The sequence below is a fragment of the Emys orbicularis genome, chromosome 1 (assembly GCF_028017835.1).
Source record: "Emys orbicularis isolate rEmyOrb1 chromosome 1, rEmyOrb1.hap1, whole genome shotgun sequence".
NCBI lineage: Eukaryota > Metazoa > Chordata > Testudines > Emydidae > Emys > Emys orbicularis.
In genome coordinates, this window is record NC_088683.1 from 157,692,174 (window position 1) to 157,718,301 (window position 26,128).

Sequence of the window (26,128 nt, forward strand, 5' to 3'; positions counted from 1 at the left end):
TGATTTGGCTCTTCTAATATTTAGTGTAGCTAAGCAACAACTAAGTGGAGGCATAACAGCTTATGAACATTGGGTGTAAACACAAAGAAGGGAGAGAAAATTAAAGTGGTTGAAAAGATGTGCTATCAGTCTTAATTTCATGTCATTATTCCTATCAGGGAGACTGTACCGACCCCAAGAACTATTTCCCAAGGAAGTTGGGAGGGTAAGTCCTGTCATTTGGAATCCAAGATGTGCATTTTTGCAGCAACATCATACTGCAAATTTATGTCTCCTTTGCTTTCTATCACTGCCTCTTGGTCTTTTATGGCATTCCTTCCTCCTATTGTGTATTGTTTCTGATTATTCCCCCCCCCCCACTGTATTAGCTGCATTTTTCCTAAACTGAATCTCCCAGTTTTCAGCCCATGATTCTAGTCGCCCAACCTAGATCCCCTTGTATAATTTCTCTCTCCCCACCATGCCTTCCCTCCCGGTCCACTGCTTTTTACATGTCTAATGTTGTAATTTTGTTTATTTTTAAAAGAAAACGCCTAAATTTTGGGTCTGGAACTACTCAACAACGTCTCTACAACAAGAAGATGTAACCAGAGACTAGGAAAGGAGCTGGTATGAAAGCGATCGGTCCCCCACGCAAAACATTCATGAGCTAGGGGAGCCGAATGCAAGGCAGAGTTCGCCGGCCAGCAGACGCGTGCAGGGCTGACCTCTGGGCCGGATGATGAGCGCGGCATCAATCGGGCCCAAAGGGGGTCTGTCGGGGGGCTGCGAGGCCACTGGGCCGAAGCCCGCTCCCCGCAGAGCGTCCGGCCAGCCCGGCACAAAGCACGTGGCGCGTCAGCCCGAGGCCGCCCCGGCGCCGTTTAACCCCCTTCTTCGCGCGCGCCTCGGTCCGGCTTTAACAGCCGGAGAACGACGCGGCCCCGCTCCCCAGGCGGCTCAGTCCAGGGGCAGGGTTGGGTGGGGGCACCGCCGCCCGGAGCCAACCATCGGTGTCGGGGCCGGGAGGGGGAACCCAAGATCTCAGCGCAAGCCGCCCCGCGTGCCCGGGGGAAGCGCGCGGGGAGCAGCAGCAGCGGCAGCAACAGCCGCCGCCGCCGCCCCCTGCGCCGAGGCACGGGACTGACCTGCCGGCCGCTCCGGGCTAGCTCTGTCTCCAGACGGCGCTTTCAAGAACTCCGTCACCTGACGTCATAATACACAGACCTCGGCGCACACCTATGGTATCACTCCGCCGGGCTACCCCCGCCCCCACCCGGCGGCGCATCCCTGTGACACACACACGCGGTAGCCCACCCTCGCCAGGGCGCGAGGAGACCTGCTCCAACCCAGCTGGAGAGAGGGCGGGGAGCCGCTACGCAATCCCCGGTTGAGAAGGGGATTGAGAGGGCGGCGCACCAATCGCTCTCTGAAGAGGGGCACTAGACCCGCCTCAACTCACATGTACCAATCAAAAGCGAATATGGTAATATAGTGGGGCGAAGAAGGGAGAGGACACCCAATTGGTTGAGTGACTGGTCCGAGGGGGTTATGATTGGCTGCGCCGGGAAGGGGTGGTGCCGTGTGAGGCTCTGTTGCTGGGCAGGGTAAAATGGCTGCGTTAGACAGGGTGAAGGTGCTGGTGCTGGGGGACTCAGGTGAGTGACAGGTCCTCCCCTCCCCCGCACAGGGGCGGTTCCGCCTGGCGCGCTATCGCGTGAGCGAGCGTCCCGGCGACATGCGAGCAGCGGGGACCACCCCTCCCCGGAGCGGTGCCCGTCGTCCCCGCCCTCCCCCCTACGCCGGGCTAGCGGCATCCGGCTCGCGCCGCTGCCGCCCGAGCCAGGCGCTGCCACGTGCCCCGGCAGCCCCTGCACGTGTCTTTGCGCAGCTCTGGCGCGCGGGCCGCTCACAGCCTGTGTTGTGCAGAGGCACCCGGCGCACCGGGGTCGAGGGGGTGCCCAGGGCGGCTCCCTCGCCCGCCGGGAGGCGCTGCACGGAGCTCCCCTCTGAGCTGCGGCAGTGCATGAAAAGGCCGGAATCCGGTTTCTATTGTGAACATTCCGCAGTTTTCCAAAGCCTCGGATCAGCGGAAGGGCTCAGCCCCCGCGCCGACTGGTTCTTCTCGGGGGCCTGAAGGGAACCGGGCAATTCCAGCCCCAAAGGAAACTTCCTGTAAAAGTGAAAAAGGGGCGAGAATTGGGCTGGACAGTGGAAACTTCTTCGGCCTTCCCATGGTGTCTGCCCTGATGTTTCCTCATCCTTGACTTCAGAACAGCCCCCTTGTTCTCCCCACCCTTCACTAAATACCTGCGTTTCCAGATTGGCTTTTTCTTAGTGCCTCCCTTGACTGAGCTCATGATCTCCAGAAGAATCCCGTTAGTTTCAAGCTCTCTCTATGGAAGGGTGCAGTGATTGGCTAGCTGTATCAGGTGTGTCCTGATACCATGGTTTAACTTCCTTTTGGTAGGAGGGTACAAGTCAAGTCTTAAGTGGGAAGCCGGGTCTAATAGGATTGAGTAGCAAATGAGAATTACTGTAAGAAGCAAAATCCTATCATTCTGGCTTCTAAATGTCCCACTACATATATTTCAGGTTTCAGAGTAGCAGCCGTGTTAGTCTGTATCCGCAAAAAGAACAGGAGTACTTGTCGCACCTTAGAGACTAACAAATTTATTTGAGCATAAGCTTTTGTGGGCTACATCCGAAGAAGTGGGATGTAGCCCACGAAAGCTTATGCTCAAATAAATTTGTTAGTCTCTAAGGTGCCACAAGTACTCCTGTTCTTTTTACTACATATATTGTTATGTAGTCATATAAGACCAGATGCAGGCCATTAGAATATCTGGAATGGTTTAATGACTCTCTCAAAAAAATACTTAAATTAAAAAAATATAATTCTTTGAGTCAGAGGAGGACAAATCTTTCCAAGCAAAAGAAACCCAAACAAACCAACAAAAACCATGGGAACAACCAGAGGATGGGGATGTAGACAGCCACTATCAAGTACAAAAGTAACTAATTATGCTTTTAATTTTATACATTCCATAGTGTCATCCAGTTTTTGCTTAAACATATTTTCACTATCTTTGATTGAAAATCCATTCCATCTGTTCACTTATAAAATTCTGTTTTGTCTTGTTCTGGTCTGTCCAGAAATTTCAAGTAGATTGTTAAGCTACGGCCTATATTAAGTTATCAGATATCATGAATGATGAGCATGGTGTAAATTCTTAGATGTAAGCTTAATTTTAGAATAACAGTTTAAATACATTAATCATGTCCCTTCTTCATTGTCCTCACCCAGTGTTACCACTCTCACTGCTATTTAACACCCACTAATCCTTTACCATTTTAGTTGCCTAATGCTGCACTCTCTCCAATTCAGTTAGATCTTCCTTCAAATAGGGTGCACTAGATACTATGGTTCAGCTGTGACTTACCCATTTCTATATAAGCAATAGCACAATATTCTTAGACTTATGTATTCCTCTTGATAAAAGTCTGTGTGCTATTATCCTTCATTTTACAAACCTCAGTATTTATAGGGTATGTCTACAGTGGAGCTGGAGGTGTAATTTCCAGTTCAGGTAGCCGTACCTGTGAGAGCTCTGGTGGAGCTTGTGTGCTAAAAATAGCAGTGTAGCTGAGGTTGTACAGGCAGCAGGATGGGCTAACCACCCTGGTTACATATCTAGAGCTTCAGACGGCATTGTGCTTGAGGCAACTAGCAGATCCCACAGCCCATGCAGCCACAGTTATACTGCTATTTTTAGCACACTAGCTCAATCAGCTAGCACATGTACGTCTGCCTGAGCTGGAAATGTCACCTTTCACTCCAATGTAGAGATACCCATGGTGTTCCTATCACCAATATTTTCTTTACTGCTGCTGCACACTAGATCATAGATTTAAATGTGTCCAACAATACAACTAGGCCACTATCCTTTGCTCTAGTAATTAGTTCATTGCCATTTAAGCTATACTTAGCATGAATACTATTTCTACCCAAGTGCATCGTTTTACACTAAGATGTGTTATATTTAGAATTCCACTGCTGAGCCTTTTTGCCTGATTTACCAAGATTATTCCAGCCCATTCAATTGATCTAAGATTATGCTACCATCACCCTTGAGTCTTAACCATACTCCTGTTTTGGTATCACTGGTAAATGTAAAGATCATGCATTGCCAACTATGGAGCTTCTATTTATGTTTGTTTTTCAGGTGTTGGGAAGTCTTCACTTGTTCATCTGTTGTGCCAAAACCAGGTGTTGGGAAACCCATCTTGGACAGTGGGCTGCTCAGTGGATGTCCGAGTAGGTGAAACTTTTTAAACTTGTAGTGCGTACTGCGTCTGTCCTTCAAAAGTTAGAAGAAATGAACCATCTAATCTTTGACACTGTGGGCAATTCTCTCTGAAGTCACAGGTTCAGATCTCAGCAGGATACTTCCAAGGCCTCTAAATTAAGTTTACTGTGAGTGGGTCTTTCAAATGATATCTTAAATACTTATGCTTAAGTCTTGTCTATTTTGTATGGACATTAAAGGGTCTCATGGCATTTTCTTAATGGAAAGGGTTTACCTGGTGGTTTTGGTTAAAATTTCCTGTTCTCTCACTTACCTATAATGAACTAACAGCTGCCCTCCACCTCCTAGGTAGTTGCATTTCAGCTTTGATGTATGTAAATTGTTTAACACTTTGGGATCCTTTGTGACAAAAAGTGGTAAAGGAAGGTAAGATATTCTCATTATACATGGAGCATATTTGCTCCCCAAAATTAGGCTTTACAATGGTACCATCTAAAAATCCTAGATATGTGTCCTTTATAGAACACATCATATTATAATGGATATAACTGTATTATTATTACTGTTCATTGAGTGGTGAACTCAGTGTCAGTAGGTGAATACATTAAATTAAACTAAACTCTTCAAAATTCCCTGGAAATCAATTGCCACATATAGCTTAATTCCACACTGCCATACTGCCAGCCAAACATATAAAAGAAAAGGATTTAATTTCATTTGTTTATATCATGTAAGAATGTTTTGCTCATGTCATTAAAGAGCAGGATGTCTGTGAAATGCTGCCTTTTTTACAGGCTGCTGACAGCAGAAGCTAATGGCTTGAGGAATCTAGAAATTTATGAGGAAGTTTTCAGTGATGAGCAACCATCCGCATGGTGTGGTTGAAAAACATCCCCTCCCATGCCTATTGTATATTTCATTCTTTCCAAGGTGTCATGCTTTGCCTGAGGCTAGTGATGATACTGTCTTAATGTCTGAACAGCATCTTTCATTCCAAAGGATCCCAAAGCACATTTCCAACTTTTTGGGAAAAGAAATGTGGCATTTGTTTTTAATAGTGCAGAGCAAAACTATGCATCAGACTTTAGGAGGAAAAGTGATGGCTATTGAATTCAGTTGAAACTTCAGGGAGAATTTAGAGAGGCAGAAGATAATAACTAGATCTGGACTTTTGCCAGGACACCAGTGCTAATCTTAATCTTGCAGCTATTACCATATGTCCTTTAATGACTACAAGAGGTCAGAACCTCACTTTTTCATCTGCTCTAGCAGGAGAGTGCCCCTAAGCATCACAGTGAGGATTTAGGTTCACCAATATCTCTGAAGGAAGAAGGCCCTCTACTGGCTCAGGAAGACTGCTTCCTGAAGCACCATGGTGTCCATTGCAGGTCTACTAACCTGGCCCAGACATGTGTAGTTGTGAGATCTGATAGCCTCACAGTATACTGTGACATGGTTCCATGTACTCTGATTAAAAGTTACTGTTCCAACACTGGGAATTTTTGCCCTTCCAGCTGAGGTCAGCATTGTGTGGATCGCCTTCTGCAATTGATACTGTGCTTATTTATGGATTGATTTTTTTTTTCAGATTCATGACTACAAAGAGGGGACCCCAGAAGAGAAGACCTACTACATTGAGTTGTGGGATGTTGGCGGTTCAGTGGGCAGCGCTAGTAGCGTGAAAAGCACACGGGCAGTGTTTTACAACTCTGTGAATGGTAAAGTATGTTTGGTATAAATCCATTTTTGTTTCCGACTACTTTCTGTTGTGAGATGTCACTATTGGTTTTGAGTCAGGATTCACCCAGGTTTTATTATAATATCTGCACTTAAAAAAAAGAAATTAGACCGGAAAGAATTCATAGATTCCTTAAGTCAAATATATCTGTTTGGAGCCAGCTGTGAGCTGGAAAACCATTCTGAGTAATGATATGCAAATGAGCAGAATCCAATATCTCACTCTGTTTCAGCCTTCCTGTGTTCCAGAACTAACACAATAGGGAGTCTTTGAAACTTCAGTAGGGTTTCCTCAGGCTAGGTGTGCAGTAATGAAGACATGTTTCACTCTTCCAGGCCTCATAAACATACAGGGACTTAAATTTTTTCTTTTCCGTTGGCTGGTTCAGGACCTATGCTAAGAAAAATTTATTGGTTGTAAAATCATTTGCACTAGTCCTGCCAAGTATTTCCAGCCCTGGCAGACTGTGAGATATTGTCCCACAGGATGGATTTGATTTAAATCACTAGTCAGGAAGACTCGATTTAATCACGGTTTTCTACATAAAAGTGCATTCTTGTTGGTTGTTACAACCTTAATACATATTCTTCACAATTCAGAGATAGATGTGTATGTTTCATTTTTAGAAGGTACACACTATACATTTTTAAACAGTGATTTATTTTGAAAAGTTTTCAGATTAGTTTTACAGCTATATCAGAAAATGAATGATTGTTTGGTTATTTCATTTACCAAAGGTAATTGAAGCAGATATTTATGAAGTCATTGGGAGGTGAACTATCTCCAATTCAACAGGTTAATCATTAATATTTGGAGGATTTTCTTGCCATGCTGTATTAGGAGGAGAATATCACCAGACAGACATTTAAATTGTTTTATTTAACTAAAACAACAATGTTATGTATTCTTTTCCCTCAAAAATAATTTTATCAAAAAAAAATCCAATTTAAATAAAAAATCAGATTCTTTTGATTTAAAAAAAAATCATTGATTTTTATCCACCCTGTTGTCCCATAAAACATTCTGATTACCATCATGCCTTTTTTCACTTCATTTGCAAAATAACTTTTAACAGCTGAATCTCACAACCACCTACAATTAGGAATTAATACTTTATATCATTGGGAAAATGGTATCCTAGCTATGAAACATTGATTTATATTCTTGTAATTCATAAAATATCATCCTTTAAATTCAAGTAGGAAAAAAAAGGAAGGCGCTAATTGGAATAATATGATATTTAATATCCTGTATCTCGTTATTTTATGCCATTGTTGGAAACAAAGCAGGAGTGTTCACTGAAAAACTTGAGGCAACCAAAATGACCATTTTAAAAATTTTGTCCGAAACATGCTATTTTATTCAGCTTCTTAGTCTATATTTCTTATAATGGTATCTGAGTGCTGTTCAGTAGTACCTTAATGTGATAGTCATCTGTCACTTATGGTTCTTAGCATTATTTTGGGAAAATAATGGAAAATTGCATATGGATACTTACTTATTTATTATGGAGGTACCAGCCAGGGTTCTGTAGTTAAGACTGAGTTGATTTTTGCTTTTAAAGCAGGGTGTGACGTTGCACTCCATATTCTTTATGAAAATATGCTTATGAATGTGAATATGATGTAACTGGAATATGCTTTATGCAAAAGGTCTCTTGTAAGGTATCGTTACAAAGCTTATAATCTACTGAGTGTTCATCCTATTTATTTGCATGTATTATTTCTATGTCTGGAATTAGGAGAATAAGGTATAAACTTGTATTACTGATGTAAACATATTAAGTGAAAGCCATTAAGGGTGCTTCAGAATCAATGAACTGGAAATGGCTCTGTTTACTTGCAAACCTTCCTGTGTATGTGTGGGCCAGCCCAGGAAGAATGGAGGCCGGGGTCTCACAGGACACGTGACCATGGGCACGTCTACACTTGCAAAGTTACAGCACCTGCAGTTACAGCGCAGCTCAGAGAACACAGGAGGGGAACCACTGTCGAGTGTTCACACTGACAGCTGCCTGCATAATAGCGTGTTCACACTTGCGGCACTTGCAGGGCTATTCAGAGTGGTGCATTCTGGGCAGCTATCCCACAGCACCTTTTTCTCTTTTGCTGCTAAGACTTGTGGGAAGGCGGAGGGAGTTGTGGGGCATCCTGGGTCCAGTCCCAATGCCCTGTGATGCATTGCTTTGCATCCCATCAATCCCTGTGCTTCCGTCTGCATTTGGCGCCATCTTTCAGCGGTTCGTGTACTGCGCGCCCTGCCTCTTTCGGTCTGCAGGAATGGATCCCGAACTGCTGACCAGTATGCTGCTTGCTCTGACCAACACCTCACGAGTGGCAGTGGAGTTATTCCTTAAACTACAAAGGCAAGAGGAGTGTGACATTGATCTCGCCACGCGTAGTAGCTACGACACGAGATTGCTTGTAGCATTCATGGAGGTGCTGACCACAGTGGAATGCTGCTTTTGGGCTCAAGAAACAAGCACTGAGTGGTGGGATCGAATCGTGATGCACGTCTGGGATGACGAGCAGTGGCTGCAGAACTTTCGCATGAGGAAAGCCACATTCATGGGACTGTGTGATGAGCTCGCCCCAGCCCTGCGGCACAAGGACACAAGAATGAGAGCTGCCCTGTCACTGGAGAAGCGCATGGCGACTGCACTGTGGAAGCTGGCTACTCCAGACTGCTCCCATATCGGTCACTGACCAGTTCAGAGGGGGAAAGTCGACGGTTGGAGTTGTGTTGATGGAAGTGTGCAGGGCCATTAATCGCATCCTGCTCTGAAAGACTGTGTCTCTGGGCAACGTGCGTGACATTGTGGATGGCTTTGCACAAATGGGTTTCCCTAACTGTGGAGGGGCGATAGTTGGCACGCACATTCTAACTCTGGCACCAGACCACCTAGCCACCAAGTACATTAATCGCAAGGGGTATTTCTCAGTGGTTCTCCAGACACTTGTGGATCACCGTGGGCGTTAACACAAGCTGGTCCAGAAAGGTACATGACAAATGCATCTTTCGGAACATGGCCGATGACAATGTTCCTATGCTTATAGCTGTGTACTGTACGCTCCGTAATATTTGTGAAGGGAAGGGTGAAAGCTTCACTCAGGACTGGACCGCAGAGGCTCTGCGCCTGGAGGCTGAGTTTGAACAGCCAGAGACCAGGGCTATTAGAAGGGCACAGTGCGGGGCCAAAAGGATCAGGGATGCGTTGAAGCAGCAATTTGAAGCTGAAAGCCACTAATTTTTATTGCAGTGCTTATAATGCTAGGAGGTGATTGGTGCACATGATGCAAGAAGGGACCTTAACATTATTGTATGTTGCTTTGCACTGCTATTTTTGCTTTCACTTAATAGAATAAAGATTGCTTCCAAACACACAATTCTTTTATTAAAAGACAACAACTGGAGGAGGAGTCAATTGAAAAAATTCATCAGGGAGGGGAAGGGGGTGTGGGGAAAGGGAAGTTCTCAAGAGGAGGAGGGGTCCCGGGACAGCTACAGATTTGTGTATGTCCAGGGATCATACCCAACCTTCTCCTTTGGAGTACAATGCACCCAGTGCTGTACTTCAGCAGGGCCAAACTGCTGAGGGATGGGTGTTGAGTGCAGTGGGTAGTGGGAGTCCACTAATATACTAGAGTTCTTTGAAGGGGTCAACAAACATGTGGACAAGGGGGATCCAATGGACATAGTGTACTTAGATTTCCAGAAAGCCTTTTACAAGGTCCCTCACCAAAGGCTCTTACGTAAATTAAGTTGTCATGGGATAAGAGGGAAGATTCTTTCATGGATTGAGAACTGGTTAAAAGACAAGGAACAAAGGGTAGGAATAAATGGTAAATTTTCAGAATGGAGAGGGGTAACTAGTGGTGTTCCCCAAGGGTCAGTCCTAGGACCAATCCTATTAAACTTATTCATAAATGATCTGGAGAAAGGGGTAAACAGTGAGGTGGCAAAGTTTGCAGACGATACTAAACTACTCAAGATAGTTAAGACCAAAGCAGACTGTGAAGATCTTCAGAAAGATCTCACAAAACTAAGTGATTGGACAACAAAATGGCAAATGAAATTTAATGTGGATAAATGTAAAGTAATGCACGTTGGAAAAAAATAACCCCAACTTTACATACAATATGATGGAGGCTAATTTAGCTACAACTAATCAGGAAAGAGATCTTGGAGTCATTGTGGATAGTTCTTTGAAGGCTTCCACACAGTGTGCAGCGGCAGTCAAAAAAGCAAACAGGATGTTAGGAATCATTAAAAAAGGGATAGAGAATAAGACGGAGAATATCTTATTGCCCTTATATAAGTCCATGGTACGCCCACATCTTGAATACTGCGTACAGATGTGGTCTCCTCATCTCAAAAAAGATATACTGGCATTAGAAAAGGTTCAGAGAAGGGCAACTAAAATGATTAGGGGGTTGGAACGGGTCCCATATGAGGAGAGATTAAAGAGGCTAGGACTTTTCAGCTTGGAAAAGAGGAGACTAAGGGGGGATATGATAGAGGTATATAAAATCATAAGTGGTGTGGAGACAGTGAATAAGGAAAAGTTATTTACCTGTTCCCATAGTATAAGAACTAGGGGCCACCAAGTGAAATTAATAGGCAGCAGGTTTAAAACAAATAAAAGGAAGTTCTTCACACAGCGCACAGTCAACCTGTGGAACTCCTTGCCTGAGGAGGTTGTGAAGGCTAGGACTATAACAGGGTTTAAAAGAGAACTAGATAAATTCATGGAGGTTAAGTCCATTAATGGCTATTAGCCAGGATGGGTGAGGAATGGTGTCTCTAGCCTCTTTTTGTCAGAGGGTGGAGATGGATGGCAGGAGAGAGATCACTTGATCATTACCTGTTAGGTTTACTCCCTCTGGGACACCTGGCATTGGCCACTGTCGGCAGACAGGATACTGGGCTGGATAACCTTTGGTTTGACCCAGTATGGCCATTCTTATGTTCTTATGTTAGGAGCTGCTCTGTGGCTTCTTTCTGGTGTGCTGCGTTCTCCTTTCTGTCCTTCTTCTCGCTGTCCCGCCACTCCCTCAATTCCTGTTTCTAGGCCGAGTGCATCATGACCTCACACAGAAAGTCCTCCTTAGTTCTTCTTGGATGCTTTCTAATTCTGTGCAGCCGTTTTGCCACCGATAAGGGAGGCTTGCCTCCCAAGGTCATCTCTGTGAAGTTTAAATGCAACATTTTACAGAAGCAGTATTGTTTGCAACACAGACAACAGTGATTCAATGCTTTAAAATGCAGTCCATACTCTCACACCTGTCATTAACTGGCTGACCCCAGGCAAGCACACATGAGCCACAAGACCCCCAAAATGGTGAGTAGCTGCAGGGGCAGGGTAAATCACTCTTCCTGGACGCTTCTATACACGTGGCTCTTGGGGAGAGTCAGCACTGTAGGATGGGCCTGATGATAATTTCTGTCCCCACACTTTCCACAGGAGGTGATCATTATGGAAGATATCTCGCTGTTGAGGGTGAGCAGGGAATCAAAGGAGGGTCTTTTCCAAGCCTGCAGCTTCCGCCCTGGCGCCTATGCAGCTAACCTGTGTGCAGCAATGCCCCCCCCACCCCAACCCCGTCACGGTAAAGTGGCGCGGGAAAGTTACCGTTAATGGGGCAAGAAACAAAGCAGCTCTGCCGAGGAACCTGCAGCAGCAAATTGCCCAGTATCTCCACGTGAGTTTCCTGGAGATCTCTGAGGGAGATTCCCGTGAAGTGAGGGGGTCTATCAACAGCCCGTTCCACCGTTCAGACTAGGCATGCGGTGGGAGACAAGCCTGCTTCCTGTAACCCTCCTGCCCCCAACAACTCGCTTCATCAATTCCCAAAATCAGATCCACTTATCAGGGGCCTCCTCTCCTGTTTGCGCTTCGACAAGCTCCGACTGCTGTGACTGGCTAGGCTCCTCCAGGGTAGAAAAGAGCTCCTGACTGCATGCATCTCTGGCCTCCAAGTCATCCTCTGCCTCTGGGTCCCCCGCCCCCTCTTCGTCCAAGATTTCTTCCTCCTGGCTCGGTCCACTCTCGACTGGCACGTGAGCCAACGAAGTATCCACAGGGGCCTTCGCAGTGGAGGTGGGGTCACCACCGAGTATCGCATCCATCTCTTTGTAGAACAAGTAGCTCGTGGGTACAGCACCGGAGCGGCAGTTTGCCTCCCATGCCTTATGGTAGGCGTTCCGCAGCTCCTTCACTTTTACCCTACACTGCAATGTGTCCCAGTCATGGCCCCTTTCTATCATACATCGTGAAATCTGTCCGTAGGTATCATAATTCGTATGGCTAGAGCGCAGCTGGTACTGCGCAGCTTCCTCTCCCCAAATGCCGATGAGGTCCAGCAGCGCGGCATTGCTCCAAGTGAGGGAGCGCCTGGTGCGTGGAGCAGGCATGGCCACCTGGAAAGATGCGCTGAGACCACGGTATGCATCGCCAAGCAAACAGGAAGGAGACTTTCAAATTTGCAAAGGAATTTACGGAGTGGGGCTGATGGTTGGTCACCTAAGGGCAGGGCAGTAGAGTTCAAACCGATTACCAGAGAGGTGAGAACAGGCATTGTGGGAAATCTCCCAGAGGCCAATCACAGCACCATAATTGCCATGGTGTCTACACTGACACTGCAGCGCTGTAGCCTTGGTGCAGAAAGCTCTACACCCCTGGACTGAGTGAATCTCAGTTTCAGTGAACTGCAGAGAGGCCTGGCCCAACCTCTGGGTCTGTGCTGGAGGTGACTGGAGTGTCTAGCTCAGCAAGACAGGAGTGGAGGGGCCCCTGTTCTGGCAGGAGGGTTGTTCTCAGTGCTATCCCAGCTCATCGAGTGACAGTCTCGAGGGGAGTCTCTGTGACCGAACCTGTCACACAGGGATTCCGCCTCTTTGTTAGGTATGAAAATACAGCATGTCCTCTCCAACACCAAATCCAGGATGTGACACCCTGTGTAGGTTAGACTGCAGATGTCATAGAGAAGCAAATGAGGACATGAAAGTTTGGGCTTTTCCAACTGAAGGATGTTGAAGTCTCCTCACAAGTCTGGGGTATTTCAACACCACTGTCGACAAAGTATCAGTCAGCTCCTTTATGAAACCTTTAGTCTTTGAAGGTCTGTAAATAGGCATGAAAGCTATATTAGCATTGGCTGTGGTTTAGATCGTTAGACAAATGAATTCCACTGACTTTGTCTTACTGAGGTGCCTCTTGGATTTGATGTGAGAAGATAAGATGAATGCAGTCTTGACTTCTTGTCCTTTCTGGGCCTATGATGGGCTGAAAAACTTCAGTTTCAGAGGCACTGGGCTTGCAGTTTAAACCATCCAGGCCTTGATTATGCAGGCTGTATTGGGTGCTTCATTGTTGATGAAGTAGTGTGTGGTTTGCTGTTTGTTTACTACAGGTCTGGTGTTCATGAGCTTCAACTTGAGTCCTTGTGGCTTTGTTGCATCTGCTGGTTTGTGGACAGGTGATGGGTTTTGAACAGTCAATAGGTGGTAGGTGTGACCCTATGCCCCATAATCTTCATAGAAATACTGTTATGATATGAAAATGGCATAACTAAGATAGGTTTTATCCCAAATGGGTCATGTGTGGTATCATTGGGAAGGTTATGATTATCCAGTTTGTATACCTGTATCATTTCTGTATCTGAAGTTAGGAATATTGACTATGTAACAATTACAACTGTGTGTGTACTTGGGGAATGCCCACCAGACAGTAGGCAATCAGCCTGGATGGGCCATTGGGAAGGACAATAGGACTTTGAAGATACTAATCTCCCTCGTTCCTGAGAAGTTTCCTGGGATGCTGCTTTGACATTGCAGGGTCATGTGATCATGTCACCTGGTACAGAATACCATCTTGAAATGCTGGTACATTTCCACGGGAAGGGGGTCAAAACTGGGAAACAAGATTCCCACCATATGCAAATCCTATTTAAGGCTGGGGAGTGAGTTATTATTGGCTCTTCTCCACTGCCTCTCTGCCCAAGAAAGACTGCTGAAAACACCTGAAGAAACACGGAACTAAGCTGGGGGAGGTGGGGGTTGAGCCCAGGCCAGACAGATCAGCCTGTAAAAGGAATCCCTGGAGATTTAAGCTGCAAGCAGTGCCGTTTACCTTCAAGAAACTCTGCAACCTACTTGAAACAACATTTAGGGTGAGAAATTATTATTTGTAGCCAGTCTTCCTTAGTGTATTAAACTTAGTTTGCGTGTTTTGTTTTATTTGCTCAGTAATCTGCTTTGTTCTGTTTGCTATCCCTTGTAATCACTTAAAATTTACCTTTTGTAGTTAATAAACTTGCCTTTTGTTTATTCCAAAACCCAGTTTGTGCAGTTCATGATGGGGGGGGGGGGGGGGCATAAAGCTGTGCATATCTTCCTCCACATTGAGGGAGGTGGCAAATTTCATAAGCTTATGCTGTATAAATCTCTATACAGCACAAGACAATATAATTTTGGATTTACACTCCAGAGGGTGTGTGCACCAGAGTGCTGAGCAATTCCCCAAGCTGAGTCCTCCCACACACAGCTGATTGCAAACTCTGTGTGATTCTACAGCTGGGTGTGTCCCTACCTGTGTGTGTGCTGGAAGGGGACTTGAGAGCCTGTCACAGTAGCATAGAGTAAAGAGAATCCAGGCTGGTGGGACAGGTGGGCTCAGTGGGACCCCAGCACATCAGGTGGCACCCCGGAAGGGTGCCCATCACAGTAGGTCTCTCTTGTATCAGGCTTCATGTCTCTGTACTGTCCTTTTTTGAGTAGTTGTTCCCAGGAGAATGGACTTGTGCAGTGGGCCTCACTGGATGGAGAGAAGGTTGTCAAATATCCTGGGTGCAATGACTCAGTTTGATCCTGTCTGGCACTATTGGGAAAGGTCCTTTGTAGCATGGTCTTGGAGTATTGGCAGGTGTGTTGATGGAAAGATGGCATAATGTTAGTGTGTAAGATGGGTGAGGTCTGTGGGAGATCAGGTGAACACACATGAAAGAAGCTTTCCACAACTGTGGAGCATATGTTGTGAACAAATGGAAAAGTCTTAGCATGATGGGATGTGCATGTGGGTGTTCAGTGCTCTCTCCATGTTTTTAATTAAATTACATATTAAATTCTGGAGAAACCTAGGGGCATTCCACAAGTTCCTGTCTCCTTTGGCAGGAGGTTGCGAGAAGAAGAAGGTGCTGGCTGCTGCCAGGAATTGCAAATTGAGTGAGGAGCTCCAGCTGTGAGAGGTGGGTGTCTGACAAAGAGAACAACTAGTGAGACTGGCCTGTAATTTTTCCTACCATTGGGTTTACAGTTTGAAGGATCTTGGCAAGAAAAAGGACCAGAAGCTTAACTTTTTTTAAACACAGGAAATCTTATTTATGCATGTCTCTACCCGCCATTTGGTAAACTATGAAAGGCAGGAGAGGGTGGAAGAGCTGGTGAAGGAGGTGGTTTTGCCACTTCCATCTCTTTTGCACAAGAGATTCCCCCTACACAAGGGGAATTCACCAGGAGGAGTATCCAGCAGGGTATATTCACCTTTTGCTGCATAAAGTGAATGTAGCAGACTGGAAAATCCAGCCCATCATTTTCTGATTACTGTAACTCAGAATCAGCTGGGTCAATTCACCTCTTGTTTTGGGGGAGATTCTCTTCTATCCCCAAACTCCCACACCTATCTGGAGTTGGAAAGGACTTCTTAGGAGTTTGGGGGGCAAAAAGAGAGCTTATTGTGGAAATGTGATTGCGACCTTAACAATGATCTGCTAATGAAAAATTAGGGGTTTGCCCTTTGTGATGTATGAAGCAAGGCTGAAAGGTTTTTGTTTAACAGTAGAAAATCCGGTCTTGTCTGCTCTGTGACTCTATGGAAGAATGGAGAATTTTGGGGAGTATGACATCATATATATTATTACATACAAAAAACTACGATAAAAGACTATTTTTTAAGGTTGCAAAGTCAAGCACACAGTTGTTAGGAAATGCCAGTATTCAGTTTGCCTGTGCAACCTTAATTCAGCCCACTTGTGCATATGCATTATGATACAGTCTTTAATTATGATCACATACTATTTTTTCTACAGGACTCCTGGCTCATTCAGGGTGTAGAATGGACAGCACTTACACAGTGAGCAGCTAGTCACTATTTTATTTTTTTCTCATTGTTCAACGTGTAGCCATAGGCCTTATTTACCCCATGCTATTCAAACTCTGCTCTGAAGACTGAACTATTTATTTCTTCATGTGCTTTTCTTTGGTGTTCATCACGGATATTACTCATATCTGAGTGCTTCAGAAACATTAATGAGTTTATTTTCACAACACCCTTGTGAGACAAGGGGGTATTAATATCCCCATTGTACAGCTGGGGAACTGAAATACGGTGAGATTAAGGTAAAAAATATCCAATAATTTTGCCCAGTTGGAGATCCCTAGGACTTGATTTTTCCAGAGTACTTAGAATTATATAGCACTTTGTATGTTCAAAGCACAGCTCCCATTGACTTGAGTTGCAGCTGTGAATGCTCAGCACTTCTGCAAATCAGACCCCAAGAACTCAATTTGGGCACCCAGAACCTGAGGAATACATGCCGTAATAACCACTTATGAAAAGTTTGGTTAAGTGACTTGCTAAGTACCATACAGGAACTATGTAGCAGAGGCAGGGCTAGAGTCCAGTGCTCAGGGCAGCATCAGCTGCCTTAACTATGAGACCATCCTTTCTCTTCCTGCAATCTCTTGCCTAATTCACCACACGCCTTCCAGGCTTCTGCAACAAATGAAGCAGGGGCCCAACAGACAATAGTCTCCATCACTGCACAGTCCTGCTTCACCCTCAGAGAAGGCCCTTCATGAGAACTGAATCAGGCTGGGATCCTGTGGAACAAACAGTATGTGATGAAGTAATTGAAGACTATCATAATTCATGTGCACAAGGGGGCTAAATTATGATTGCACCAGCAACTTTAATTCTGGCAATTCTTAACTTTTGAGTCCTTGACTTTGTAACTTTCATAAATTTTCATAGGTTCTGAGGCCAGAAAGGACCATTGTGATCATCTAGTCAGCCCTACTGTATACCACAGGCCTTAGAACTTCCCCCCCAAAGTAATGTATTAATTATGTTTTTTACTTTCTAAATTTAAAAAAACAACTGAAAAACAGAAAATTCATCATGTGGCATATTTATACCCACATGGGTCATGAGCAGGTTGGAACCTTTAGATCAACTGCAGAGTTCTGCCACTTGAACTAATGGAGTAATTGATAGCAGTAGTAGGTTATTCTCCTCTATGTGGACCAGCACTAGAGGAGGATGGGATACTTTGCCATTGGATTTCACAGATATTTGCTGACAGCAGAGGAATGGTCCCAGTCATCGATTTCTTGCCCAGCAATTCCCAGTTACCTTAATCATACACCCAAGCTCCTTGTCCCCAAGCAGGTTCCATTTCTCCCTCTCCTGGCTCTTCATCTGATCTGTCTCACTGCCTCCTCTTCCACATGCAGATTCCCTGTACCCACTGGCTCCCAGTCCCAGTTTTCCTCCCCAGCTCCTTGTCCAATCTCAGTATCCCTGTTTCCCCGACTTCTTGTCCAGCCAGTTCCAGTCTTTCCCCCCATCCTCCAGTTCCTCATCCAATCATAGAATATCAGGGTTGGAAGGGACCTCAGGAGATCATCTAGTCCAACCCTCTGCTCAAAGCAGGACAAATCCCCAGACAGTTTGTTTGTTTTTTTTTAACCCCAGTTCCCTAAATGGCCCCTCAAGGATTGAGCTCACAACCCTAGGTTTAGCAGGCCAATGCTCAAACCACTGAGCTATCCCTCCCCCTAAATGTCAAGTAGGGTCCTTAGGAGACACTATCTGAAATTGTAGGAGGATACCACAGGGGGAAAGGCCCCTCAGCCTGACCAGGGACTTGAACCCTGGACCCTCAGATTAAAAGTCTGATGCTCTACCAACTGAGCTAGCCAGGCTCATCAAACTTAGTTTCTTTCTCTCCCTCCCCCCCAACTTCTGTCTCCCCGTTCCTTTCCTCATTAGCTTCTAATCCTAGTCTCCCCCCATCTGAACTCTCAGTCCCAGTTTCCATTTCCCCCCCTACCACGCTCCAGTCTCAGTTTCCACCCACATCAAGGCTCCTAGTCCCAATCTACTTCCCCCCACACCCTTCCCCAGAAGGTCTGTCCTGTGTCCCCGGTGCATTTAAATGAAGCAGCTTCCTCCTCCATGCTGCCTGTGGCCAGCAGGAGGGTCATTGAAATCCCAGGAGATACAGGCTACCTGCTCACAGTTCTGGTGCTCGGACCTGGACCCAGCCTGCAGCAGTCCAGAGCTGCAATTACGGGGAACGATCCTGCTCAGCCTAGGCTCATGCATGCCCAGTGTGGATGAAATCTTCAGGGAATTTAGCTACTAAAATTTAAGAAGTCTTTGTGGAGCATGTGCAAACTATGGATTGTTGTTGTTTTTTTCCAAAGGCTTATAGTATGGCCTGCTTTGGGCAGATTTTCACAAGAATGACAAAAGGCAAGTCCCTGCTCCAAAGCATGCTGGCACTAGTTTCTCAAAGAAAAGTTCACCAGATATTTTTTAACACGGGCAAAACAACATATTTTCCCTAGCCTTGTTCTTGGAAATTACTGAAATTGGTTGAACTATTCAAAATTTATTCTACATTCAGCCTGAGACAGACACCCAGCATGGAAAAATTCAGCCCAAATGGTTACAGTTTGGCAAAATTATAAGCAACTGAAAACAGGGTTTTATAAAGGAAACTGTCAGGTAATCTTAATAATGGGCAGGGCTACAAGCCTTGCCCGTAAAACAATTGCAACCTAATTCATTGTGAAGGAAGAGGATTTTTAGATACATTGTTAAAACTCTCTGGTTTTTGTTATGCCTTTTTAACTCAAATGCCTAAGAAAAAGATAAGACAAAAATTGGCGATCCTGATACTTTTAAAGTTTAAAAAAAACAACCAACGTTAAAACAAAATGGGTGGAGGTTCTTTTAGCCCTACTTTATACACCATTAAGAAGCACACAAAAAAAGGGGGGCACAAAACCAATCCTTCCACCCTCTTGCTTCAGGTCACATTTAACTATAACACATTTAACCATGTCTCCATAGTGACAAGTCAGTTTAAAGTAGTACCAAACAGTTCCTCCTTGCTAATGTTTTCAGCCTGACTCCATGTGGGGCTCTCTCCTCTCTCAGTTCCAGAGCTTCTTGGTCTGTGAATCCTGTATAGGTGAGGTTAGGAGAATATCTTATGATTAAGGAATGTCTTGTCTTTACTCTCTATTTAGGCATAATATTAGTGCATGATTTAACCAACAAGAAGTCCTCCCAGAACTTGTGTCGATGGTCATTGGAAGCACTTAACCGAGATGTGGCTCCAACTGGCGTGCTGGTGACGAATGGGTGAGTGTACAACATGCACACAGCATTAGACACATGACTCCAGCTGTCATATTACTCTTCATCCCTTATGACTAGAGTCACTTGAAATCCACAGGAAGTTTGACCAAGTGCAGAGTTCTCAGGCGAGGTTGTACTTGGGAAGGCTGAGAAGAGCTATGGAACTGTGGAAGAGAAATGGTACTGCTGTTCCATCTCCAGAACCACTGCTGCTAGATCCTTGGGTTTTCTGGGAGTAGCCTGGGGTCAGGGGAGCATGTCTCTGTATTTCTCCTTTCCTATCTGTTAAGGCTTATTTGGGAACAGGTACATTTCCTGCTACCTCAACGTCTTCCATGGCTGCTTTGTGGCATTCAGGGCCATCTAGCAGGAATCCTCATGAAAATGTGGCTGTTTCCATGTCCTACCTGGCTTTTTTTGTGTGAGGAGTAATGAAACTCACTAAATCTTGCAGATTTCTTTAGTAGGATTTTTCGGGGCCTTGCTAAAGAAATCTATTCACAGAATGTTTTCAGCAGTGCTGCACCATCTAACTGGGTATTTGTTGCTGTTTTCCCCTGTTCCTTGTTACAGGTATAAGGGGGAAGATTTTCAAACCTTGGAAAAATCTCACAAATGAGTGAGAGCAATGGAATTGGGGGGGGGGAGCAGAACCCCAATTATATGCACCCCACAGACAGATACACAGCTGCTATTTTAAAAACACAGGGTGGCGGTGTGTCCTCCAAAATCCACATTCTATGTGGCTGCAAAGAAGAAGGCTCTCTCACTAGTTTACGTGGTGGGACAGAGAAAAGGCCTGTGAAGCCAGCTGAAACAAATTAATGGAGAGTTTTCAAACTATGGCAGGAGAGTTTTGAATTGGTCCTGAAATGAATGGGGAGTCAGGGTAGTTCTCTAATGATGGGAGTGATATGGTATCATTCTTTTGTTTGTGTGAACATAAGAATGGCCATACTGGGTAAAACCAATGATCCATCTAGCCCTGCATTGCATCTTCCGATACTGTGGGTGCGTGGGCAGCAGCATTCTGCATCGCATCCACATTTACCCTCCCTTTTTTTCCTTTTCTCTCTGATTTGTAACATGGTCACATCAGCCTGCTAGCTACTTCTGCCTTTTCCTTTGCCAGACTGAAGCCCTGACCCAACCCAGCTGCTGGTTCCTTTCTTCTCCTCCTCTCCCTTTCAAACATGCAGTGTGACCCAACCAGCTTCTCAGCTACCATTTCCTTCCTGATCTTCTCCAGCTCATGCATTGTGATCCAGCTCATCTCTTAGCTGCTGCTTCCCACCCTGTCCTCTTCAGACAAAAGCCCCAATCGATGTCTCAGGTGCTAATTACTAGTTCCATATCTGTTTCCACTCTAAATCTCCCAACAGGCAGTGTGAATCAACTGCAGAAACCCTCCCCCAAGCCCCGGACACAAAACACGCTTGGCTGTCAGAATACAGTATCCAAGAATCTCCCACCCACCTAGACTGGAAAGGGCAGGCAATGGTTCCCTTTTTCTGGCTTAACGGGCTATCGCACTCATCTAGGTTTGTATTATTCTGTTTTTCACTGCACAGGGACTATGACCGTGAACAGTTTGCTGATAACCAGATTCCACTGCTGGTGATAGGAACCAAATTGGACCAGATCCCAGAGACTAAGCGCAATGAAGTTTTGACTAGAACAGCTTTCCTGGCTGAGGATTTCAATGCAGAAGAGATTAATCTGGTTAGTATTTTTGCCAGAAGTTTGTTTTTCTTTAACTGTGCATGATGCTTTCTGGCAAAGAGAACTATGAGATCCCAATTACAGGAACTAGGCTACTGGTGATTGCCTGGTCAGTCACACTGAGGTCACTTTACAGTGTTGGTTAGTCATATCCTTTGCTAGCACCATGGAGAAATAGTAGCTGTCTTTCAGTTATAGAAAGGAGATGGTTGTGAGGAGTCAGCAGGATGGCCTAGAGGTTAGGGGATTGGGAGTCCTGTTCTCGGTTCTGCCACTGACTTTTCTTTTGAGCAAATACAGACTACACCCATTTATATCTATACCATTTCCTGGGCAAAATCGGTGGCTGGATGTATAATGGTTGGCTGAAGTTAAGTCTGGGGAATGCAGATATAGTATTTAAGTTTTCAGCCTGCTTCCCAGCTTTGGAGATTGGACTTCCCTCTTAATGATTTGAGATGAGTCTTTAGTTCAAGATTGAGACTCATCACTAGGACAGCTTCCTCTTCTGTATCTTTTGTGGGAACAGAGGGTTTCAGTCTCCAAGGCTATAAAACCAACACCTTTCCTTAGCACCTAGCTCACTTAATTTTCTTTTAAAGATTTTTTTTGTCAGCTCTTTTAATAGGCAAGTGTCAAATTCTAGTTCATGTTTACAAAGCTGATGCTTCAGGACTCTACAGGAAATTCTGGCTGATTTATTTCTTTGTGGGTTTCCCAACCCCATTAGTAGCTGATCAGTATCAAGAATCATTTGTCTTGTATTTAGCACTGAGGACTAGTTCTCTAACATGGAATAGAAAGCTGCTCTGATGTATTTGCTTCCCTGTGCCTCTTGGGTTTTGAAGAGGATAACATCCAGAGTGACTTCCTTTGTCAGTAAACTTTATGGTGTGAGGCACTCCAATTGTACTGGTACAAACAGAGAATCTGGATTTCTGTCTCACCAGTCACATTGATGATTTCTGCATTTTAATGTGAGGAAAATCATTAGTTGGTCTGAGATTGATCTGTTCTCATTACCATTAAATTGTTCCTTCTGGAAGTTGCAGCCACTGCCAGGAAAAAGTCTTTCCCATAGACTTCCTCAACAAGAAGGCCTCCTTGTTTCTACTGATTACTAGGCACCCTCGATACTTTCATAATATTCTTACAATGCTGCTGCTGTTGTGAATTATCAGCTGATTGGTTCCTCAGCACAACATCCTAGGAGCTACCCTAACCACATCATTCTGCAGAGCTTGTAGACAAATGGTTCATGGCCTACTCAGGCCACTTCAGACTATGACATGAGCTGTGCCCACAACCACCCATTCAGTTGTGTGTATTTCAACCTGCAAATGAGCTTGAGCTGCCCTAAACCCTAGAACAAGGAGACCATGTTTTGTTATAGGAGTACATGCAGTCAGATGGGAAGTGGGTAACAGTAGTGCTCTGAGGCCTACTATAGCAACTCAACATAAAGGGAGGGAGGAGAGACTAGAGTGCCAGGAGTTAGAGCTTGATGCCCCAGTGCTAGTGGTTGGGAACCACTGCTGTGGAGGGCACCTCTTGCTGTACTATTAACAGACCTCCGGTTTCTGTTCTCGTGCCTTTAAAACATGCTAGGCTGCTGCTTGTTATAAACCGCTTAGTTTAGATTTTGCATTTGAAGTGGGTCTTCTAAAGTTCCCTTTAACACAGAGTTTTGGGAATGGGGTGAAGCTACCTCTTGTGAGTGGAACCCTATTTAAAAGACTGAAACTTTTGATTTGTAATCATTTCCCAATCAGTTTTGTCCTCTTCCATTTGGAAGTCACTGATATCTCCTCTTTCCCCCTCTTTCCTCCATGTCCATCCAAATGGCTTTGGAACAGAAGTCAGTATGGGTTTGCCATGTTTGCTTTAATGGTCATGTCTGCATGTTTCTGGGAAGAGGGCTTGTTGATTTCCTTGTATTCCCTCTGCTGGTTGACTAACTGCAGCAAAACCAAATATTTCAGCTGTTGTAAATGGTTGAAAACCAAGCCACGTCTTATTAGGTTATCCGTTCTTAAAGTGACACTGATATGGCCTGTCATTGCATTCTATAGAAATCAAGCACCTTGAGAAAACATTTTGTTTAAGATGAAGAGTTGTGCTGAGTACCTGGTTATTTTCAGTAGCTTTCCTGCTCCTTAAAGAATGTTGCATAACATGGTTCCTAATTGTGAGTTGCCTATTGTGTGTTCCAGGACTGCACCAATCCCCGCTATCTGGCTGCAGGCTCATCCAATGCTGTCAAGCTCAGCAGGTTTTTTGATAAGGTGATGCAAATTCAATTACATTTGTTGTTTTTGTTTTATGTAATTAGCCCTGTCTGTATACTGAGAGCTAACGGCATAGTTGGGCTCCTGCTCTCACTTGCCACTTCTTGAGAGCTGGGTTCAAATCCTGTGTGAAATTGCAAGTGAAAATGGCTTTGGGTGGTTCTCGGACTAATCTCCCTTAAATAATTATTTATTTATTTAGTTATTACTATTTGTATTACAATAGCACTTTGGAGCCCTATCATGGACCAGGGCTAGGTGTTGTGCTAGGTGCTATACACACACATTACTCCTGGGGGAATTCTGCACCACTGCGCGATGCAGAATTTTGCAGAAATTGTTTTTTGCGCAGATTTTCCTTCCCCCCACAGAAATGGGCTGCTGTGCTGCTGGCCGCCACTGGGGCTGCTGGACCTGGCAGAGCCCAGCTTGCACATAGAAAACCCTGTGGGGGAAAGGGAGAGAGTAGAGAGTTCTTAGCAGCTGCAATTCCTCGCATGCCCTAAGGGAAGGAGACGGCAGCGCACAGGAAACTCCACACAAACCTGGGACTGAGCATCAGGCTGTTTCTCCTTCTGGATCCCTGGGCTCTGAGGGGTGGGGAGGGTAGGTGTCTGGGCTGGGGCGGGCCATGGCTGGGCTCTGTGCGGGAGGGGTTGTGGGTGTCTGGCCCCCTGGCTGGGCTTTGGGGGGGAGGGAGCAGAGAAACAGGAAGTGGGTTGTCATAGGGGTTTCTGTAACTCTCTACTTTTTGGGGAATTTTTGTGTGTGTCTGTATTGTTACAGACATACCTGGTGACGGTATTTTGAAATAAATTACCAAAATAATTGAAACTGGTGTGATTATATAATGTTATTTTGACAAATAAAATTTGCAGAATTTTAAAATATTATGTGTAGAATTTTTAATTTTTTGGCACAGAATTCCCCCAGGAGTAACATATAACAAAGACAGTCCCTGCCCTGAAAAGCTTTTCAGTCTAATACTGGTCTGCATTACAGACTTGCCAAAGAGTTTGTTAGTTTAATTTAACTAAGTCACGTTTTAGATGAGACTGAAGACTGACAGCAGAGGTTGTGTAAGTCATTATTGAGTTTTGTTGTCTGAGTTGTATGGGGAGCCCAGAACATGAAAAAATTAAGCAGTGAATGGGAAATGTTCTGTCGGTCCCTACTGCACGATGCCTGACTCCTAGCTAGTTCTACCCCGCTAATCATCTCCGCTTCTTGAAATTCACCCATGGAAACAGAATGAGTGTGAGGGCTGGAGTCTGGATTTGATGTCTGATTCTGGCCTTTTGCTCCTTGAGCCAGGAGCACTGCAGAAGCAGCAAAAATTGGGGGAGTAGTAAATAACGAAGAAGGTAGGTCACTGATACATCATGATCTGGATGGCTTGGTAAGCTGGGTGCCAGCAGACACTATGCATTTTTAGAGGGCTAAATGTAAATATTTAGGAACAAAGAATACAGGCCACCTAAGTTTCCTCTAATCTGCACGGTTGCACAGCAGGCTATCAAGGGCCGTGCAGGCGCGCAGCCACAAGGGCCTAGACTGGAGAGGGGAGAGGCGCCTCTCCCCCGGCCCCAGCCCTGGAGCTGCTGCAACCAGGGAGAGGCGCCTCTCCCCTGGCCCAGCACTGAGACAGCCTGCATCCCAAACCCCTCATCTCCAGCCTCACCCCAGAGCGCACGCCCCCAGCCAGAGCTCTGACACCCCCCCGGCACCCTAACCCTCTGTCCTACCCCTGAGCCCCCTCCCACACCCCAAACCCCTCATCCCCGGCCCCACCTCAGAGCCTGCAGCCAGAGCCCTCACCCCCCCTGTAACCCAACCCTCGGCCCCAGCCCTGAGCCCCCTCCCACACTCTGAACCCCTCGACCCCACCCCTGCCACACATCACCTCCATATTGGTGCACGTAAAATTTATTCCGCACGTGGATGTAAAAAATTAGAAGGAACATTGCGGGCCCTAATTACAGGAGGGGAACTCTGTTCTGAGAAGCAGTGACTCTGAAAAAGATTTGGGGTCATGGTGGATAAAGAGCTGAACACGAGCTCCCAGTGCAATGCTGTGGCCAAATCCTTGGGTGCATAAGCAGGAATCTCAAGATTGAGTAGAGAGATTATTTTATCTCTGAATTTTGCTCTGGTGCAACCACTGCTGGAATACTGTGTCCTGTTTTGGTGTCCACAATCAAAGAAGGATGGAGAGAGTTCAGCGAGATATGAGAATGATTAAAGGATTAGAAAACATGTCTTACAGTAATAGACTCAAGGAGCTTGATTTAGTTAGCTTAACAAATAGAAGGTTAAGGGGTGACTTGATTACAGTCTATAAGTACCTACATGGGGAGCAAATATTTAATAATGGGCTCTTCAGTCTAGCAGAGAAAGGGATAACAGTCCACTGGCTGGAAGTTGCAGGTAGGCACATTCAGACAGGAAATAAAGTGTAAATATAACAGTAAGGGTAATTAACCATTGGAACAACTTACCAAGGGTCATGGTAGATTTTCCATTGCTGACAATTTTTAAATCAAAATGGGATGTTTTTCTAAAAGATCTGCTCTAGGAAGTATTTGTAGGGGAAGTTCTATGGCATGTGCTGTACAGGAGCTCAGACTAGATGATAATATTGGTTCTTTATGGCCTTGAAATC

At 45.2% G+C, this 26,128-nt stretch overlaps 2 protein-coding genes and 1 non-coding gene across 3 annotated transcripts in view; 1 reads left to right on the top strand and 2 right to left on the bottom strand.

The window, feature by feature from the left end:
• The window catches only part of GTF2E1 (general transcription factor IIE subunit 1), a 99,121-nt gene extending 97,941 nt beyond the window's left edge, over positions 1–1,180 (bottom strand). The window contains exon 1 of the mRNA XM_065410297.1: positions 1,128–1,180. The gene's annotated coding sequence lies outside the window, so the exon portion shown is untranslated. The remainder of the gene's footprint in view (positions 1–1,127) is intronic.
• Positions 1,181–1,567: 387 nt separating this feature from the next.
• RABL3 (RAB, member of RAS oncogene family like 3) overlaps positions 1,568–26,128 on the top strand; it is a 30,175-nt gene continuing 5,614 nt past the window's right edge. Inside the window, exons 1-6 of the mRNA XM_065411782.1 lie at positions 1,568–1,637; positions 4,206–4,297; positions 5,878–6,007; positions 19,345–19,459; positions 21,028–21,178; positions 23,392–23,463. Of these exons, the coding sequence (XP_065267854.1) occupies positions 1,592–1,637; positions 4,206–4,297; positions 5,878–6,007; positions 19,345–19,459; positions 21,028–21,178; positions 23,392–23,463 (606 nt within the window). The 5' untranslated portion in view covers positions 1,568–1,591. The remainder of the gene's footprint in view (positions 1,638–4,205; positions 4,298–5,877; positions 6,008–19,344; positions 19,460–21,027; positions 21,179–23,391; positions 23,464–26,128) is intronic.
• TRNAK-UUU (transfer RNA lysine (anticodon UUU)) lies at positions 17,937–18,009 on the bottom strand. The gene has a single exon. It is a non-coding gene; the product is annotated as a tRNA-Lys (tRNA).